General features: G+C 39.9%; 1 protein-coding gene across 3 annotated transcripts in view; it reads right to left on the bottom strand.

The window, feature by feature from the left end:
- Nucleotides 1-843: 843 nt before the first annotated feature.
- NCKAP5 (NCK associated protein 5) overlaps nucleotides 844-22,391 on the bottom strand; it is a 640,533-nt gene continuing 618,985 nt past the window's right edge. For 2 of the 3 annotated variants that reach the window (XM_063116607.1, XM_063116608.1), the window contains one exon: nucleotides 844-2,360. In XM_063116607.1, coding sequence (XP_062972677.1) covers nucleotides 2,082-2,360 — 279 coding nt within the window. In that variant the 3' untranslated portion in view covers nucleotides 844-2,081. The remainder of the gene's footprint in view (nucleotides 2,361-22,391) is intronic. The other variant, XM_063116609.1, reaches the window with a different exon arrangement.

Genomic DNA, 22,391 nt, shown 5'->3' with positions numbered 1-22,391 from the left:
TGTGTAGCCTTTTCCAGCCCGAGCAAACGTCCCAGTGAGCCGCCTGGGAATAGTGTGTATGCGGCGGAGGGGTGTGTGTGTCTATCCTTTATAGGAGTTTACACACCCGATGCCTGTATGGCAGCACTGGCCGGACTAATTAAACAGCCGCTGGGTTAGTCCTGGAGAGGAGGAGGGAGGAGGCAGGCAGGGAAAAGTACTTTTTATCCCTCAGGCTCTTCAAATGAGAGGGATGCTGAACTGAAGCGTTTTCACTGTGGTCCTCTGGGGATGCTCAGGCCATGTTTCATTTGAGACAAGTCTTCTTCAAAATAAGCGTGTACCTTAAAAGGGGTGCGTGTCTTAGTTTATAATGGCTCAGGCCACCACTGTACTTGGCCCCTTGGCTACAGTTCTTTGCTGAGTTCCGTTTCGTCGATGGAGTTCTTCATCTTGCACAAGATTATGCGCCTTGTGTCTAAAGCTGTTCCATTATAACGATCTATATGCCCACCCCTGATGGCTTTTCCCAGGCTCATCTTTCAGAAACCTTGCTTCGCTTTTCATCATTCACCATCTTGTCTCAAAAGAGAGAGCAGGCACTAGAGAGATTTGAATTAAGCTTAAATTACTTTTTAGTTGCCATGTAGGAAATTCATTTGACTGATTTTGTATCCTATCTGCACATTTATTAGTCGGGGAGCATGCAAGTCTGCTTGGTTTGAGAAAGAAAATGGCTGGAAAATTATCACCCACACCTTTCTTGCAGTTTGTACTCTTTCTACAGAAATATTGCTAGATTTATATTCTCACACTTTATTATATGTTGCACAAACCAGAAAGATAGCTCTTAGCAATCCATGTCCAGGTAGCTTTTTAATGAGAAACAAAAATTAACCTATTCCCATTGTTGAGTGTCTGCTGATATGTAAATATTTCATTGTTTTGACATTCAGATGTGATATGACTTTTATTCAGAAATAAAATCCAAAAGAAATTTCATAAAGGTAAGAGACAATGAAATTCCACCCTGACAATATATTCAAAACATCATGAAATGTAACATTGCACAAAAGTATTAACAATGTAACACTGATAGTACAACATCATACAGGGGCAAAATGAACAGGCATATGCTACAAACATAGTAAAAGGGCTAGAAGTATCCCAAATATAGCTAGCTTATGGACCGCTGTACAAAAGTTGTTATAAATACTCCACATCTAGAAAAAATACACTCCACCTTTGAAATAGACTTTTCCCTTACATATAAACAGTCTTTGTAGGAAATGCACAAACACCCCAAATTGCTAGCACCATTTTTTCTTTTAGATTTTTTTAAAATGTAAATTACAAATCTAAACTGCATTTTATTCCATGATTCCCAGATTAACAGAGTTAAAATGAAATGAGATTGATGTTAAATCAACACAACAGGTATTAATGATATAAAGCTACAGATAAATGGGAAGAGGAATATCTCTTGGGAGTTTTGACCAAATAATATTAAGAGAAATATCTGAGTCCATAGAGAAACTTGGTTTCAAAATTGCACTAATATTTAAAAATGTATGTTGTACAATGTGGTCCAAGGAGATTCATTATAGACAATTTGGCAAGCTCAATTTTGCATCAAAGCAGTGTTTCTACATACAGTTTTAAGACTAGAATGCTTATAAATCTTTGTTTTACAAAAAAGATCACTAACTTTGTTAATATTAACATCAGTGTTTAAAGTTAGTAACCTGCCATTTTAGGAGCATGGCACCAATTAGTATTTATTGCTGTCAAGTTTTCTACAAATATAATTCTTCCTTCCCACCCCAAAGAACATTTTTTACAACTTCTGTACAAGTATTCATAAAAGTGCAAAATTAAGACTTTTTAAAAGTAACAACTGTGTTGTAGGTGTTGAACTTTCAGCCTTTCTATTATTATAATGCAGTTTCATCCCTCTTTATTGCTCTGCATGAATATATCTGGAGATATCCTATTGTTAGTCTTACCAACTTATTTGGAATATTTTCACCTACTCTTCCTTATTTATTTTCTTCTTCTGTTCCTTAAGTGCTTCACTCACTGCTCACCGCTTCAGAGTGTCTTTATACATCATTCGAGCCTTGGCTTGCACAGGATGAGAAGCTATCATATAAAGAATCACTCAAGGATTCTAAGTGGTCTACTCCATGCTTATCAGAACTATTTAGAGAAACTTCTTCATTCTTCCCATTTTCTTCTTCTTGCCCTTCAATCTTGTTCAGACTGTTCTCCTTTTCCAATAAAATGCTTCTGCTGCTATTAAATTTATTGAGAGACTCCAGGGAAATTTTAGATAACCTCTTCTCAGAATCTTCCTTTGTTTCCTCAGGTTGCTTCAACTTCTGTAACAATTTCAGAGGAGGGGCAGGAATTAGAAAAGTAGTTCTTACAAATAAATAACTATCCCAATTGTAAATAGTCAATTACTGCCTCCCAACATCTACAGTAGAAAAGGAATGGATTGTTAAATACTTTTAGACATAATCCTCCATTATAATTAAATGCAATAATAAGGGCCATTTTGGGATAAATCATAGCTTTAATTATTCTGCTCAAACAAATAGGACAATTTGCAAAACAGTTAAGTGCCATTTACATTTTAAGCAACTGATTTTGGAATTTGTATGGGTAAAGTATCTCTAACAGGACCAGAGTAATTTGCATTTTCCATCCCTCAGGAATTAATATTTAAGGACAACTGAATATTCCTCAAAGAAACTAATTCCATTATTTATTTCATGCAGACTCCGCAGCACCACCATTCTGTCCAGGTGGCCACAATTACAGTGATACTATAGGATACAACATAGAAGAAAATAGATATAGTTAACTCCTACTAAAGGAGGAGTTTAGTAGGAGTACAGAGAAATGTTCAAATCCTGTGGGTTTCAATGATTCTTAAGTGCACCTGATTTTCCTTAAAATGTACCTCTATTATTTTGGTACAACCACATTTTCACCACCAGATTTTTGAAATGTGCTGTTTTCCTCACCTTACTTCCATCCTTTAGTGTGACTGTAGAAGACAACTAGAGCCAAAAATACTCTACTGGTTTTTTTGATCGGGAAACCTCCCTTGTGGACTGTGGGAATGCTGTGGATGTCATATATCTTGACTTCAGCAAAGCTTTTGACAAAGTGTCCCATGGTATTCTGATTAACAAACTAGCTAAAAGTGGGCTAGATGGAACAACTATTACGTGGATTCACAATTGACTACAGAATCGGACTCAAAGAGTACTTATCAATGGAACCTTCTCAAATTGGGGAGAGGCAACGAGTGGGGTGCTGAAGGGCTCAGTCCTGGGCCCAGTGCTCTTCAACATTTTTATTAATGATTTGGACGAGGAGGTGCAGGGAACGCTTATCAAATTTGCAGATGACACCAAATTGGGTGGGATAGCTAATACCCTGGAAGACAGAAACAAACTTCAAAGTGATCATGATAGGCTGGAGTGCTGGGCTGAAAACAACAGAATGAAATTTAATAGGGATAAATGCCAAATTCTACATTTAGGAAATAGAAACCAAAGGCACAGTTACAAGATGGGGGATACTTGGCTCAGCAATACTACAAATGAGAAGGATCTTGGAATTGTTGTAGATCGCAAGCTGAATATGAGCCAACAGTGCGATATGGCTGCAAGAAAGGCAAATGCTATTTTGGGCTGCATTAATAGAAGTATAGCTTCCAAATCACGTGAGGTACTGGTTCCTCTCTATTCGGCCCTGGTTAGGCCTCATCTAGAGTATTGCGTCCAGTTCTGGGCTCCACAATTCAAGAAGGATGCAGACAAGCTGGAGCGTGTTCAGAGGAGGGCAACCAGGATGATCAGGGTTCTGGAAACAAAGCCCTATGAAAAGAGACTGAAAGAACTGGGCATGTTTAGCCTGGAGAAGAGAAGATTGAGGGGAGACATGATAGCACTCTTCAAATACTTAAAAGGCTGTCACACAGAGGAGGGCCAGGATCTCTTCTCGATCCTCCCAGAGTGCAGGACATGGAATAACGGGCTCAAGTTAAAGGAAGCCAGATTCTAGCTGGACATCAGGAAAAACTTCCTGACTGTTAGAGCAGTAGGACAATGGAATCAGTTGCCTGGTGAGGTTGTGGGCTCTCCCACACTAGAGGCCTTCAAGAGGCAGCTGGACAACCATCTGTCAGGGATGCTTTAGGGTGGATTCCTGCATTGAGCAGGGGGTTGGACTTGATGGCCTTGTAGGCCCCTTCCAACTCTGCTATTCTATGATTCTAAGAGGGAAATCACAGAATAGTAGAGTTCAAAGGGGCCTATAAGGCCATCAAGTCCAACCCCCTGCTCAATGCAGGAATCCACCCTAAAGCATACTTGGCAGATGGTTGTCCAGCTGCCTCTTCAATGTCTCTAGTGTGGGACAGTCCACAACCTCCCTAGGTAACTGGTTCCATTGTCGTACTGCTTTAACAGTCAGGAAGTTTTTCCTGATGTCCAGCTGGAATCTGGCTTCCTGTAACTTCAGCCTGTTATTCCGTGTCCTGCACCCTGGGATTAGATATACTAGTATATTTAATGTTTACACATACATGGAGTGAAGCAGCATATCTCCAACTACTGTCAACAGAAAGGAAATGACTTTTTCTATCCAACTTATGTATAGATTAAATTATTATGAGTTGTAATAAGTTGTGTATTTAAAACTTTAGTAAAGAGCCTGAAATCTGGGGGAAAAGAACCCAATCTGTATCACATTTATTTATTTAAAAAAAATCTATATAATGCAGACATTAGTGAAATTTACTAGAAATTAACACCACATTTTGCATGAACCTATTGATTTTCATGAACACAGCATCTAATAGAAATGAAAGCAACAAGAGAGGAAATTACACTGAACTGGTCCAATCCCCTCAGACCAGAATCAATCATATATTAGCTAGGTCTACTCAGAGAAGTGTTGCAATATGACGAAACTACAGAAAACAAAGCACTGGACATTGTATTGGCACATTATATTAAAAACACAGCTGGATTGTACAATACCAATTTTGTCTCTTTGCTTGAAGAAGACTGTTCAAAAGACCTAGGGTTTTTTTTGACACAGTTTATTTTTAATCTTATGCCTCCATCTCTTGTTCCAGATAACATCATCAAAGAAATATATGATAACATTGAACATATTAGGGGCTTTGCAGATATACAAAGTTTTTGCAGCATCCATTGATAAATGAGGTGTGCTATTCACAAAGAAAAGACACACTCATTCCTCATTTTCAGTATTAGTGCCAGGCAGAAATGAATGGATCAATAAACTATTGGCATTCCAAGAACAAACATTGTTACTTGGTGTTTTGATGGCAAGTGAAATCGCTGATTTAGGATCATCCAAGAGTATAGATAATATACAAACTATTGCAAAGAAGAAAAGATATTGCAGGAAAGGAGCATTTGAAGATTACAGTGTTAAAGTCTCAAGAGTTTAGACTTATGTTTGGATACATTAGTAAGCCTAACCTCCACATAACTTTTTGTTTGATATTACTGAACCACCCAGGGAGCTTTCGCTATTGGGCGGCATAAAAATGCAAATAATAATAATAATAGCGGAATCTAATGCTAGTGGAGCTGACTGATTCTGGTCCGTGGATGGCCAGTCTTGGCACTTCCACTCCACAAGCAGCCCCGACTGCTTGTGGAACAACAATATAGTGTTTCCAGAGGCAAGCCCCCAAATGAGTGGAAACACTGTTTCTAGAAGTGGAGGTTCCTTATTTGAGCTTCACCTCCCTGCCTCCTTCCAGAAATGAGCATTTTCACATGTTTTGGCTTGCCTTCATAAGCATGCAAGGGCAACACTGGATTCTGCTCAAAATGTGATACTTATGCATGTTAAGCATCATGCAGTATTCTTTTCTTTTTTTCAAGCCACAGTGGGATTTTAACATTTGAAGTCTAGTCTTTAAACCAGCTGATTAGTTCAATTAAATCAGTTTGAACCTACTAAAGTTTTTTAAAAAATCCAGATTACATTTTCTAAATGCAGATGGACTTGTGTTTGCTACTGGGTTACACTACTGCCATGATTTACCTCTTCTGTGCTTCCACAATCAGACTATAGCATCTGTACATGACTGTTCCATTATGAGAATGAGATAAGCCAATTGAAACCCAAGTCCTACATTTATTGATTGAAACTGGTCTGTACTAAATACTTCATGGAAATAAGTTTTACTAAAATCAATCGTCCTCCAAATAACAATCATGCCTCAAGAAAGGCTTGTTCCCATGTATGAGTCCAAATGATCTTGCTGAACCATGCCTTTCAGTTGGAATAACCTGCATGCAATGGAGTATAGGAAGCATTTCCCTGTGTGGAAGAACACAGAGCTTCTGCACATATAATAATCAGTCTATGTCCAATGTATTTAGGTTCAGGTTACTCTAGTTTGATGAGCATTCAGTCCAGTTCAAATGAGGAAAAACACACACACACACACTCTCTCTCTCTCTCTCTCTCTCACACACACACACACACATACACACACACATCCAGGGTTTGATCCAGACTTAATCTCTATGTGCAAATGTTGGGCAAAAATTGAGAGGGGGATATGGTTGCACATGTCAGCCCCACTCTCAATATCCCAGTGCACCCAGATGCCAGAGCTTTGCATGTTGAGCATGATGGCCTCAAAATGGTTCTATGGTCTAGCTCCTTCCTATCTCTCCTCTCTCATCTCACACTCTTGCCCCGCTCGTGCTCTTCGCTCCTCTGATGCCATGTTTCTCGCCTGCCCAAGGGTCTCTGCTTCCCTTGCTCGGCTTCGTCCATTTTCTTCTACTGCCCCTTATGCCTGGAATGCTCTTCCAGAACATTTGAGAACTACAAGTTCAACCGCAGCTTTTAAAGCTCAGCTAAAAACTTTTCTTTTTCCTAAAGCTTTTAAAACTTGATGCTGTTTGGACTTTATACTGTTAGTTTTACCCTACCCAGTGCCTGTTTACCCTACCCTGTGCCTGTTTGCATTCTCTTCCCCTCCTTATTGTTTTATTATGGTTTTATTAGAATGTAAGCCTATGCGGCAGGGTCTCGCTATTTACTGTTTTACTCTGTACAGCACCATGTACATTGATGGTGCTATATAAATAATAATAATAATAATAATAATAATAATAATAATAATAATAAGTGCGTTCAGCTGTATGTGCTTACAGTTTCCCATGATTGGAAAACCTGATAAGGCAGGGTTTATGATCACAAGAACAGCTGGAGATAGAGTTGGAGGACAGAAGAGCACAGCATACGTTTGAGGAGAGTTGAATAAAATGTGAGTTGGAGTTGTTGCAATTAAAGTTACAAGGGACAAGGGGGGGATTCTACACGTCGTACTGAGGGCGCTTCCATGCCCCCCTAGTGCGACCCCAAAGCGATCGTGTAGCTTGCCTGGAGAAGAGACGAGGAAGAGGCGTCCTTGCCGCCGCCGCCACCCACCTCCCTCCTCGCCGGCCGGGTCGGAGAGCATGGAAGCGCCCTCAGTACGACGTGTGGAATCCCCCAAGGTAAGTCTATATGCAGGGAAGCCCCCAGGGTAGCTGTGGATCTGCGCCGTGTTGGTTAGACGGCACGTGATGCTGTGTTTTGAAAAAGTTGGGAATTTACCCTGACTTTTCCAAAGGGAGCGATGTCAACACGGCCCTTCAGTTGTGTAATGTTGCTCCGGGGTCAACCTGGGGGCACAGCCCGGTGGAAGGCAATCGGTCGCTTTCCATCAGGAATTGAGGGGGGGGGGGCAGTTTTGGGACCCAGATGGTTGCCCAGAAACCCTGCTCTCCCTCCTCGGTGTCGAGATTACCCAACACCCCTGGGAGCGGGAAAGTGTGGGCTTAAAGAGGGAGGTGGAGCCAACCTGGCGTCATGAAGACAGCCCCCAAAATAGGAAGGATGTGAGTTTAGGTATCTGAATCAAAGCTTTTCAAAGGAAGAACTCGGGCAAGTGGTTTGTAGTAATGTTGACTGGGAACCAGGGCTAAATGAACTATTGCAAAAGATCCATACCAAAAGGGTTAGAAGGGAGACTTTACCTGACAGGAAGGAACTGTTCCCTGATTTTGCTGAGGCTTGTGCTAAATTAATCTGGGATTTTCCTTCTAACATTGTTACATTGCCAGGAACCCTGGGCATGAAGAACAGGGAAAGTTTCAGTGAATGTGGATATGAAACTGACCATATTAGGAACGATCCTCTTGGTTGCTGCACACTGAATTTTGTAGAAAGATCAGCATTCCACTTGGGAAGACACGGGGAGGAATGTGGTGAAATGGGGAATGGTTGTTTTAATTATCATTCAGCAGATTATATTTACTGCTAGAAAATAAACACAGCGTTGCTTATCAATATCCATGTGAACTGGAGCTGGCAGTTTATACAGCACCAACAGAATTGCCCTGGTATTCTTTAGGGTAAAGTGTAACAGAAGAGAAATACATAAAATAGTGGCAGTGTGCTGATGGACGACCTTCTTTGAGACAGAGAGAAGGGGGAGTGTGACCCTGTTACGCCTTCTGGATCTCTCAGTGGCTTGTGATACCATTGACCATGGTATTCTCCTGGACCGCCTTTGTGAGTTGGAGGCACTGTTCTATAGTGGTTTGACTCCTACTTGTGGGGTCGATTCCAGAGAATAGCATTGCATGGCAGCTGAACTGTGAAATGCCACAGGGGACCATCCTGTCCCCAATGTTATTCAATATTTGAAGCCATTGGGAATGGTCATCAGGAGATTTGGGGCAAAGTGTCACCAGTATGCTGATGACACCCAGCTCTATTCCACTGTAATATCTGAATTGGGAGAGGCTGTGCACATTCTGAACTGATGCCTGGATACACTTGGATGAGGGCCAATAAACTGAAGCTGAATCCCGATACAACAGAGACCTTGTGGGTTGGTGGTTTTCTCAGTTCTAGGAATCGGGGTGTTTGCCTGTTCTGGATGGTGTTGCACTCCATCTGAAGGAGCAGGTCTGTAGTTTGGGGGTGCTCTTGAACCCATCTTTTGTCACTGGAGACCCAGGTGGCCTCGAAGGCCTGGAGCACCCATTTTCAACTTTGGTTGGTACACCAGCTATGCCCATTCCTTGATAGGGATAGCCTAGCCACGGTTATTCACACACGGGTAACCTCACGATTAGACTACTGTAATGTGCTCTATGTGGGGCTACCCATGTGTGTGATTCGGAAGCTGCAGCTTGTGCAGAACACAGCAGTTTAGGGTGCTCACTAGGACGCCTATCTCTGCCCACATGAAACCTGTGCTAAAAGAACTGCACTGGCTGCCTGTTAGCTACCGAGTCATGTAGAAGGTCATGCTATTATCTTATAAAGCACTAACCAAGTTGGGATCAGGATACCTAGCAGACCACCTTCCCTTATATGCATCCAGGCGACATTTACAATCTTCAGAGGAGGTCCTAGTCATCATTCGAAGACACAGAATGAAGTTTTAATCTGGATTGCTATATTATGGTTTTAGATGCCTTCATATTCAATTGCTAAACAAACAGAAGAATCCAATGTCACACAAGCTGAAGTCCACTTACATGGCAGTACTTTCTCCCTCTCTCCTCTCCCATGTAACTCCCATGCCATTGCCAAAATCTTTTATGGAGGGTCCCCAATCCCTTGGAGCAGATTTTGAAGATGTGCAGGAGGTAGGGAGACCCCCCCCCCCTTTCTGGTTCTTGTGATGGAAGCAGTTCCCATCAGTGGAAAACCTTCATTGGATTTCAGTCAATATGTAGTACTACCACTAAAATGCTATACAGAAAGCATTCTGAGTGCTTTTATATCCACCAACATAGTTTTGTCTTTGCCTAAAGTTAGCCTATCAATTCAATCCTCAAGTTTGGAGATGAAATCTTTTTGCAGCTATGTCCCCATGTTCTATTAACAGGGATCTGGATTTTCATTTGTCTCATTGAACGGCAATATGCAAGAATACAGAATTAATGTTGGGATGGAAAACACTAAAACTATTTTTATACTGGATAACGTTTTTTCCCCTTTCATTTTTGGACTTCTTTGCCCTTGAGAAGAAAACTCCAATCATCCTATAAAATGACAGGTCTACATGCTAGACTATGAGAGACTGCTTATGATGTATTTGTTAGACAAGTAATATATGAAGACCCTCTCTCCAGTCATCCCTTATTTTAATCTTCAATGCAACTTTATTTGCAGAACAGATTAACACGTGCATCCTGCTGTCATTGGAATAAAGAAGTTATGCAATATAATCCTTAATACACATGAGAAAATAATTATAAAAGGCTGTGCAATTAATTATAAGTTTAAAAATAAACTGAATTACATTTCTGCTTCCTTCTTAAAGAAGTATGCCTGAATAAAATCTTTAGAAACAAACTGCTCCTGTTAATGGAATAAAACGGATTCACAAACTGACAAATATATCCATAGAAGAACCCAGCACATTTGCATCTATTAATCATTGCTTTGACTATGTTTTACTTCTAACCATTCGCCATTTCTCTTTTCTACATATTGTGAATCCTGGAAAGAAGGCTATTATTGTGAACTGCAGGATTTGAAAGAAAAAATGTGCCCATTGCTTTTATAAAAGCTATGATTACCTCTTATAACTTTGGTATAAGTGGAAAGATGTCAATTTTCCTAAAACAAAAACTAGATATAGGTTTGGGACTATCTTAATTACAAAACAAAGAAATGTTTTCAGAGGTGTTTAGAACAACTTGGGCACATATCTGACTTCAAGCATTCAGTTATAAATTGGAGATACAAAAGGTTCAGATTCACCCATCACTAATGCAACTTTATTTGCAGAACAGATTATTTGCATCTAAATCCACTACTGATTTAAGCCACTAGGAAGCAGAGTTTGTCTCAAAATCTCTGCTCATGTTTAAATCATTATTTTACTAATGCACTTTTAGTGTGAATCAGTACCTTTTCTTGCTGATAAGGGCCATTCTGCAGGATATCAGATATATATTGCATCTTGGGGAATTGGATGGCTCATAGATTTGGTAATAGTATATGGAGCCCTTAACCTCTAGGTCACTGGTTCAGATCAAATCAGGCCTACACAAGTGACTGAAAATCATTACTATCTGAAGCTTGCCTGATAGACCCTGACTAACTCCAGATACTTCGTTTATTTGCCAGGTGTTCACATTACCATGGCAAAGAAAAGGTAAAAACAAAAACCAACAACAAAATAGTATCACTATAGTCTACTTTGTTTATAGCAGTTTTAGGTGGGATTTACTGGTGGCTCACAACATCAGGAGATTATATAATCTGCATCCTTAAGGATTTAATTAAAACTTCATTACCAAAGTAGTTAGTTTACATATGTTTTTTGGTATATTGGATAACAAAAACAAAAAACCCATAGGGCAATATCCTATAGCGCTGCTGTGCCTCCAGAAACCCTGTTGTGTTAGCAGAATCCACTGTTATTGCAACGGGAACTAGCACTTCCCTGGAAATGAAAGGAAATGCTAATGTCTTGAACAGGACAGGACTTGCCCCTCTGTTGACTACCCTGTTCCAGTTGTTTCAGGAACCAAAAGCTTCCTGTTGTGCTAGCAGTAGGTCCTGCTAATGTGCGGGCAGCATAGGATACTGTTCATATGATATGATACGTTATAAATACAAACAAATAAAATGCAAAACGCTTGTTATTTCTTCTACAAAAATGAGTATGTATGACTTTTTATCCATCCTCCATTGGTTGGAATTGGATATGTAACAATGTTTTAAAAAATACTCAAAGGGCAAGATCCATTTCTGATGCAGCTGGGGCTCTGTAGCAGACAAAGATCAGTAAAATACAGTATGGGAGGTGAGTACAAGCCTCCCATTGCAAATAATAGTTGGTATGCTATGATGCATGCATGTGTGCCTGAGAGCTATCTGGGAGGAGAAAGGATGGAAAATGAGCACAGGAGCACCTACAGACTGATGGATCATGCCTGGAATGCTTAAATCTGTTTAAAATTAACTTTTGTAAACCGCCCAGAGAGCTTCGGCTATTTGGTGTGTGTGTATATATATATATATAAATGCAATAAATGAATAAATAAAATTAAACTTGTTATATTAAAACAGAATAGTATGTTTTATATTATAAGCTGCCTTGGGAAGACTGTAGTGCTGAAAGGCAACTAAAAATGTATTAAGTAAGAAATTAAATCAAATTTACAAAAGAAACTGAATAAATGCAACAAGATACCAAAATATCACACTCAATTAAAAGTCTAGACTCAGCCATCAGATGAAGTGAGCCAGTCTACCAAAGCCTTTTCCAAGATGGTGTCCACCAGATGTGTTGCACTACAATACCCATAATTCCCATGGTCCTTACTCTCCTTATAACAGAGTGGTAGCCCCTCTATTGCACATATGTGCAGAATACAGCAGCAAAACTGCACTTGAGGATTTGTTAATTTTTTTTTAAAAAAAAATGATTATAAATTTTGCCTCATATCTGGTCATTGCTGTGTACATAAAGAGTACATCTTAATTTAAAACATCCAGTGAACTGGTAGTATGATTCCTTACAGCCAAAATGCATTTTTATGTTCAGTTTAGTTAAGCAACACTTTAAGATTTTAAAATTCACTGTTGCCCGCAAGAAATAAAACCTCCCTTTGTCTCACGTGCACAGAGCAATCGGGTTTTAGATTAACAAAGAAAAGTGAAATGAGCTCTGCTCTTAGCCAAATATATCTCAAAATGCTACAGTACAGAAGAAGAAAAAGCCAAAACACACACATAGCCAAATTGCTCTGAGAATTAAATATAGATCAACAAAATCAATACTTAATTGTATAACTCAAGGTCTTTCATTTCACACCTAATCCCTGATCAGAGGTACCAGGTATGCTTGCTTTTGATTAAAAAATAAAATAAAAGTGTAACTAAGAAGTGGATTAATTTTCCAGCTTTTACATGTTTAAATCTGCAAGTCTTTGCCTTTGCTTATCCAAGGTCATATTGATCTCATAATCTATACTGTTCATCATGTTAATTTAATATTTTATCACTGCTAGATGTCTTAGAAATCACTGAAGCTACTTTGTATTTATGATATAAAATAACTAATGGAGCACTGAGTAAATTACAGAAAAGCGTCGTAGTGAGGTTTTTAACATTCTACAGTTTTTCATTTATTTTTTAAAAATGCAAATTTTCTATGGTTAAAAAGTGCCTTGAAAACACTGGAACGGAATCAAACAATAATACAAATCAGATCTCTCTGCTAACATAACTGGTGATAAATTACAGTCACTCCTTACGGTGAACTTGATAGTCGGTGTGTAGAAAGGAATTTGTGTTATAAAAGGTTCATTTAGGCTTTAAGCTGTAATCAGCAGTTTTCTAACTGCTGAAAACTAAAGATACATCCAACTCAGCAAGTTTTTTTTTGGGGGGGGGGATTTATTTCCAAAAATCACATGAGAAGTATGAGTAGTCCATATTGCTTCTCGTGATTGCCACTCATACAGCATAATCCTCTACAAGTCTACTTATAAAGTCCCACAGAGTTCAATGATACCTTATTCCATTGAAAGTTGGATTACAGCCAACTAAATAAAACAGTAAAATCGCTCCAAATGGTCAAGCAGTGCAAGACATATGCATCACAGCATTATTTAGAGCATAAATTAACGCAGAATCCAAGCAAACAAGATCTATTCAGTGATATGGCCCAATCCCAAATTCAGACAACACTTCAGGCTCTGTGGTTAGCAAAACTGTGGTTCTCTGGAATTAGCACTAACCACAAGCTGTGCTGTCGCACACAACACTTTAAGCCACAGTTAGAGCCACTAACCCTGCTGCAGATGGTCTGGCTGTGGTTACTGAGTGAGCAGGGTTTAGCAAAATGCATCGCACAAGACACTTTAAACCCTGCTGCTTAACCCAAAGCCTTAACCAGCAGGGTGTCTTCTCAACAGGCCCAATATTTGATCATTAATAAGCACAGCCAATCATGAGTGCCTTTCTCGCAGAGGTCATTCTGCACGAGAGGACAAATGGATACATATCAGATATTAAAAATGGTATCACTTGAAGCTGTGACTGAGTAACTTCAATCCTAAAGAACATTCTAAAGTATACTTTAAACTCATTCAGATCCAACAAATAGTGTTTCCAAAGGAGAGTCAACCATGAAGCTGCCTCACAGGTTGGGTTAAGACAGAGGATCTTCTCGGTGGTCACACCCAGATAGCTGTGAGAAACATCTGGCCCTACACTTTCCCCCCAAAATCTCACTTCGGACAAATTTTGCTGCCAACTTTCAGTGATAGTTTTGTATTAGATAGTGTACAATCTTCAGATTTCATTTAACCAAATGAAAGAAAGTGTATGGTGGATAAGTAAAGTTCAACAGTGAAAATAGTTGTAAAATCACCTCCTGGAAACTACAAAGGTGAACACTGTAACTGCATGACCTCTGTTATATTACAGCAAAGCTAAAAATGTAATGTTTGAACCTTTCCCCCTTTTAAAGCATAACCTTTAATAATAAGTAAAGCCTTTTTCTCCCTTATATATTGTTAGAAGCCTTCATCTATTTTCTGGTCGGACAGTAAAATAATTCTTGAAATAATGAATCATTTTTCTCTTTCCTGCTTGAACAGAAATCCCATGATTATTTTGCTGAAGCAGACAATGACCTGCTCAAAGGGACCCCATCACATTTTCAAGATAAATAATGAGAGGGCCTCTCTTTTCTGCCTCAAGGAAAAATTGCATTGATATGAAGTGCTTGTGAAATTATTGATCTGTTCATCATTTTTATAAGAAAACAATATACACTTAGCAGAAAGTAATCTACATAGGGATTATGCTTAAGAAAAGTCTGACAAGAGAACAACTCTCAATACTTGTAATTACAGTTACAGAAGTGGGTGGGTGTGGGTGTATATCTATGTATTTATCTCTTGGAAAGTGGATCAAGAGGATAACTTTTTAAAGAATACTGCATGAAAGAAAAGAACAATTAATTTGAATGAGTGGTGAATGGATCTTACCCATTACCCTGGACAAAATGGCTATTGATGAATGAATAGCTAGCTATAAAGTTGAGAACTACAATTGTGTGACCTCCGTATCTTTGAATAATGTGAAAGGGAGAAGGTATTGAATGAGTGTTCCTTATACATTTAAAAACAAAATTGCCACAATAAGACCAGATGATTGATATGGTTTGGGGAGAAAATAAGTTAACCTAAGTAACTGACAACAAATAATGTGACCAGAATTCTTTTAAAACTAAATTTCAGACTTACCATAATAAGAAAATATCAGTGCACATGTGCCGTCCAAAATTCAGCCCAATAACTCTTGGGTGTAATATTGTATCATATTTAGTTGGGCAAAAGTGAGCACAAACTTGTGGAAAGGAGATACATGCAGAAAATAAGAGATGCAAAAAGTACTTTGAGGAGCATATTGCTAACATCATCAAGGCCAATAACAAAGAATTTTTAAATATCAGAAGCAATAGACCATCAAGGAGGCAGCTGGACTCTTGGATGACAACAGAGTTAAGTACTAAAACAGTAAAAGGAGATTGTGGAAAAGCTAAATGAATTCTTTTCATGTCTCTTCACTGCAGAAGATGGAGGACAATAGTAACAAAAGATGAAGTTCTCAACCTTATTGACAAAGATAAAATTAGTAAGCTTATAGAAGGACAAACTCTGCTGAAAAAGAATCAACATGGCTTCCGCAAAGGTACATCCTGTCTTAACAATGCTTTAGAGCTCTTTGAAAGTGTCAATAAACATGTGGACAGTGGTGATCCAGTAGACATTGTTTACTTGGACTTCCAAAATTCTTTTGACAAAGTCCCTTGCCAAAGACTCCCAAGCAAACTCACTAGTCATAGAATAAGAGGACTGGTCATCTTATGGATCAGTACTGGTTAACTAACAGAAAGCAGAGAGTAAAAAATAAATGCACTTCTCCCAATGGTGGGATGTAAACAGTGGGATCCCATAGGGATCTGTATTGGGATAATGCTTTTCAGTGTTCATAGATGTTCTGGAATTGGGAGTGAGCAGTGAGGTGGCAAAGTTTGCTGATGACACTACGGGTGGTTAAAACAAAAAATGATTGCGAAGAGCTCCAAAAGGAGAATGGGCATCAAAATTGTAAATCCAGTTCAATGTAAGCAAGTATAAAGTGATACAAATTGGAGAACAAAATCCCAAATTCACATATTGTCCAGTGCAACTTGGTTTAAGGCACCCAGAAGTCCTAAAATCAGCAAGGCACAGACAACAACTTCGCAGGACAAGTCAGATCCGGGCAAGGCAAGTCCTGTTTGAGGGTGCTGAAGTGCCAGGCAAGTTAGACCAGGCAGGGTTTTCCAGGACTCTGGACAGCTCCAAGGGGAGCTGTTGACTCAGTGACAGACAAAGGTTTTCTGAAGCTGTATAAAGGCCAGCAAGCTTCAAGACCTGCAGTCAACACCCCCCCACCCCAAGAAGTGGTTTGCTTCTTAAAGGGCTACTGCCTGATTTGTAGCTGCTGGCTTCTACAGGTTGGGGGTGGTGAAGGCTCCTCTAAATCAGAGAGTCAGATAGAGCTACATCCTCTGGTCTGAAAGGCCTCGGCCTAGTGGGAGTTGGATTAATAGAATGTGTCTCCTCTGCCTCTGAGTCCTCTTTGAAGCCAGATGAAACCCCCCACAAGGAACGTTAAAGTTACCTATAGTTCTGTCCCATGCCTAAAAAAGTCTGTGTGAATGAAAATGGTCTTATATTGTGGGGTCCAAAAGAAAGGTGATACATTAGTCTAGAATAACAAAGCAAAACATTTTGACAACCCAGGCATTTAAAAATATATTAAAAATATATTAAACCTTCTGGATTGTGTCCGATAGCTATGTGAACAGGAAGCAATTTGTGCCACCATTTCATAGAATCATAGAATAGCAGAGTTGGAAGGAGCCTGCAAGGCCATCGAGTCCAACCCCCTGCTCAGTGCAGGAATCTACCCTAAAGCATCCCTGACAGATGGTTGTCCAGCTGCCTCTTGAATGCCTCTAGTGTGGGAGAGCCCACAACCTCCCTAGGTAACTGATTCCATTGTCGCACTGCTCTAACAGTCAGGAAGTTTTTCCTGATGTCCAGCTGGAATCTGGCTTCCTTTAACTTGAGCCTGTTATTCCATGTCCTGCACTCTGGGAGGATCGAGAAGGGATCCTGGCCCTCCTCTGTGTGACAACCTTTTAAGTATTTGAAGAGTGCTATCATGTCTCCCCTCAATCTTCTCTTCTCCAGGCTAAACATGCCCAGTTCTTTCAGTCTCTCTTCATAGGGCTTTGTTTCCAGACCCCTGATCATCCTGGTTGCCCTCCTCTGAACACGCTCCAGCTTGTCTGCATCCTTCTTGAATTGTAGAGCCCAGAACCGGACGCAATACTCTAGATGAGGCCTAACCAGGGCCGAATAGAGAGGAACTCTTTTGTCTTCCCCTCCTCTCGCCAGCAATGCCCTCTGTTTCCAGAGGGTTGGGCTGGGCGGCTCCTATGTAGTGGTGATTCCATCCTTGCAGTCCAGCCACATATAACACAGGCTTCGCTGTTCAAGAGCTCCCCTTTCTCCTCTGGACAAGGAGAAAACAGAAGAAGACAGCTCTATTGACCAAGTTGCCTTCTATTTAATAATGTATTAGTTTTATATGTTTTTAATCAGTTTTATGTATTTTATAGTATTTTCGTATTTGATGTTGTTCCCTGCCTCAATCCAGAGGGAGAGGTGGATAAGAAATAAATAAATAAATTATTATTATTATTATTATTAACACATCCATTGAATACCACCCTTCTGACTTTTAAATTATGCTTTTTATCTGTTGTTCATTTTGAATGTATTTGTTGTTTTTCGGTTAGATCCAAACCAGCCATTCTACCTATGGAAGTGTCTGAGATTCAGCAGAGGGTTTCCACTGGAGGAAGGCGGGAGGTAATTTTCATCCATTCTTCTTTCTCCCTGCAACTCACTGTGCTATCATGCTACTTCAGAGGGTCTTCCAAACCCCTGGAGAAGGTTTTCAGGGGTCACAAGGGTTTTCAGGAATCTGCAAAAATTGCCTCACTTTTTCCTCTGACGTGAGCAGAACTCCACCAATTGGAAATCAGAGATTAAAACCTATGTTTTAATCTCTGAAAACCACATTGAACTAATAAAATGTGGTATATTAACATTTAAAACAAATAAAGAGAAAGTAGAATGCAAGCAGCAGTTTTGGTAATTCTGAAATTCTTAATAGAGGGCTTCTAATTTCTCTTCAGCTTATATATGTCTTTTCTTCAGAGACCATGCCATGCCATTATCAGTGATCTAAGGATAAGTAACAAAGCCATCTCAATAGCTTAGCAAACATCTCACTTCTATAAAACCAGTGGCCATTTTGCAGTTGCGTAAAATGAAGGCAGCCATGTAGTGTGGAAGAGGTCCTGAGGCACGAGGTAAAAATCTTCAGCTATGTGGTAGTGATGGCAAACTGGTACTAACTGTTTTAATGGCTAAGAAAAGGCAGAACACCAGACTTTTAATAGACCTGGCCAACCTGGAGCCTTCATATAGTAATCCCATTAGCTTTGGTGCCTGAAGAGGGTTCTGTGGCATGAACACATACAGTCCGCAGAAGCTCATTAGGTTCAGTCAACATTTGCAAACCAGTTCAAGAACCAGATTTCCTGACAATTCCCTATTAAAACCAAACAGCAAACCTCAAGTGGAATTTGAGAAGATCCATGATCGCTTCTGCGTTCCCTGAGCAAAGCAATTTATTTCATCTACTATATGGGCCTTTCATCCTTTCTCGTCTCTCTCCAATTATGTCTTCTATCCCTTAAAGTAATATCTCAGTGTCAGTAACCTGCTGAACTGGTAGAATATCGGATTGTATTCCACAGCATCTCCTTGAAGGCTCTGGAGTGTAGAGTAACTGGTGATGGGTAATGGCTTTTTTTTTTTGCTAGTAACTTTCTATCTCTTCTGGGAAATGAACTAGATTCTCAGCCTATGAACACCAAGTGCATTTTTTTGACCCAGATTTTTGGGGGTGTGGTGTGGTGGGGTGCAGGAGGGCAGAGGCAGGAGATGGGGAAACAGTAGTTTCTTTCTGAGCGGCAGTTTTCAGAAGCAATCAGCAGCCTGAGCCAGCTGTGCAGAAACCACTTTGCTATGAAAAGCAAGCTACTTTTTAATGCATGAAGGAAAATACCCTTTCCTAATGCTTAGTTCAAGTAGCAGGCTTGTCTGCTGGGAGACGTGCATAAAGAAGGAGGAAAGGAACTTCCTTCACCAGGCTGCAAAGCTTATCCTCAAGAGGTGCTTCATTTAAATGGCTTGAAAGCATTTGTACACTCTTTCGATCTGAATATCTGGAAAGCCTTTGCACATCCCTTTGGAACTGAATGCAAAGATATGTGTGTGGAGGGGGCGGGGGAACATGGTCCATAAAACAGATGAGTGCATGAACCATCAACGTGTACCCTAATTACCAGGGTGCCCTGCATGTATATCTCAATCTTAGTCAAGTTTTCTTCTCATCAGCATCTCCCAGAACTCGGAATCTGCATTCAAAAGTCCCCTGAGTTTTAAAAGTCATTTGAGTATTTGGCACAGGGACTCAACTTTGGGAAACAGTTTATGCACAGAAGTGATTATAGCTTCCTTTTAAACAGATGCAACTCTGTGAACCTGGGACTAAGTTTCCAAGCATCTTGTGCATTGAGTTCTAACGCTTAAGAGGATCCATGCCCATTTTCAAATAGGAAAGGACAATGTAAAAGATGTGATTATCTGTCTTGATCACTGAGGGTCTGTTTGCATGACATGACAGCCCACTATGGCTTATTTAACTCATATGTGGGTCACATGTAACCACCATATTGAATATGCAACCCCTGCTCAGAGCTTGTTGTGTCACTCAAACCTGGTGAGAGAGGTTTATGTGAGGGATAAACCACTATAGTCTGCTCTAGAGTAATGCAAGGGCTTTAAGCCTTGCACAACCCACACTCACTGTGTTTGCATGAGAGGTCAACCCCCAAACGGGTTGTATATGCAGGTTGGTGCCTATGGGCACCACAGCTCACTATCGGTTAAATAACCTATGATGAGCTGTGCTGTGTTGCCTAAACCTGGTCTGAGGCATCAGATTGAAAATTGATATGCATGCCCAGGATGCCATAGTGGTGGGAAACAGCAATCTCGATCAGAATTGCTGGTGGGTGGGTGTGGATTAAAGCATCTCCCAACTTCCAGTGACCCCATCTCAGCAGGCAGTGAGGTGTGTGTGTGTGTGTGTATGTACAGTATGTATACATACTTGTGTCTCTGCGTGTGCATGTATGGTGTGTGGCCCACAACCCACTGTGTGACCCTTGTGGTAAAAGGTTTCCCACCCCTTTTATGGACAGATTCAATGTTATCTCTTTCCTTTAACTAAGCAATGAAATGAAAGTTGATGTACAAGATTATGGCACAAACTCAAAAACCTGTTTTCAAAATGACTAGGAATGAGGGAAGCCTCTCGTACATTGTGCTTTACTAGTTAAATAGCATAATCAGTACGTGAAGACAGGCAGGCAATCTAAACTGGGTCAGTGTTGAGAAAGTTAGCAAGAAAAGGTTGTGAAATGCAGCTAGTGAGGCCACACATAAAGTAGACTTGGCTACACAGAGGTTGCAAACAGACAACGTAAGTGGAGTTTAAGTGTATTTATACTGTATTTCGTAATTGTGTTTTTAACCTGTTGGGTGTTTTATTGCGGTTTTAATTTTTGTGAACGGCCCAGAGAGCTTTGGCTATTGGGCGGTATAAAAATGTAATAAATAAATAAATAAATAAATAAGTGGAGTTACATGGGTCCAGGAGTCCCACAAACTACAGGGCAATGATGGCAGCTAAGGAGAAAAGTTCCCCAAAGGATGCTGCATTTTTGCCACTGGTGCTTCCTAACAGTATCATTTTGTGCGTTTGCCAATAGATATACGGTGCTCATTTCTCAATCTTCAACTATTCCACAATATTTCATGTGTAATAGACTTATGCTGGCTCTGAGGTTCTGGATATCTGCTCAGGGAAAAGCAGAGTTTGACAATAAATCCCTCACTTTTGTTTGCAGCAGGAGTTCCATTTCAAGGGGTTAATCTCTTCTACCCACTCTGGCCTTCAGAGCCAAAGAAGCTTCTTCAGCGTGTCTGCAGAGTTGCTTCTGCAAGCCCTAAAGCAACTGTAGCGTGGTCTGCTTTGTGTCAGTACTGCCATGTGTATATCCACTGGGTTTGCTGCTCTGTACAATCAAGCTTAGGTAAAAGCAAAGAGCAAGAGTATGCAGCTTAATTGGTGAGCATGCCTGAGTCGCTCTTCTTCCAGAATACAAGGACTAGTGTTAGTCAGCGTTTGATTCTGATCAACATTCTGGCAAGACTGAAAAGCCAAATGGCTATTAAAATCTACACCTGCCTAAGTTATCAGCTGTCAAATCCTGCCTAGTGAGTGAGAACTGCCAAAACTACTGAAAGCTACTTGGACATTCCCTTGTTGTCCTTGCTTTTCTATATGCCTTTGCAGAATTGAAATTATACTTGCCGATGTTTAGATCAGCACATTTTTGCTGATATCATCCAGAAAATATTACTAGTAGCTTGTGCAATTATGAATTAAAAACAGTTATATACTGTCCCTCATCCTGTGTGGATTTCAGGACAGCATACAACCAAACTAATATAAAGCAAATGAAACCAAACAGTTAGAATATTTCAAATCTTACTAAAAACATTAACAATATATATCTTTTACCAAGTTTTGCCCTGTTTTGTACTGTACCTCTGGGCTACATTGCATATATTAAAAGTGCAAATATTACCAAGATGCTACCACTATCATTCAGACAACAGTTTTTCCCAGCATCTTTGTACCAACCACTATCCTGCACTTTCTTTTCTGTGTTTTTCAGGATTTTCAACATGTTTGTATTTTGCCATGTTATTTTCATTGTGTGCTATGTCTACCAGTTCATTAATCTCTAGAAAGTGGATAACTTAATTGTATAGTTTTATGATTTAGAATCCACCCACTTATTTCTCCAGGGTTTGCAAAGATGCCTTTTCAATGTTATTATTATTATTTTTGCCTTTTTATATTTATACACCTCGCCTTGAGCAATCTGAGGGATATTAACCCACAAATTTGAGTTGTTGTTGTTTTTAAAACTACTAAGGTGGCCACCGCTCATGTAAAGAACTGCTTGTAATCATGAGATGAGGATGTGTGGATATAAACAGGCTACAGGGCAGAAACAAGATGCAGTGGGCAGG

This window comes from Elgaria multicarinata, chromosome 2, assembly GCF_023053635.1.
Source record: "Elgaria multicarinata webbii isolate HBS135686 ecotype San Diego chromosome 2, rElgMul1.1.pri, whole genome shotgun sequence".
Lineage (NCBI taxonomy): Eukaryota > Metazoa > Chordata > Lepidosauria > Squamata > Anguidae > Elgaria > Elgaria multicarinata.
This window is presented reverse-complemented; position numbering and strand designations above follow the sequence as displayed.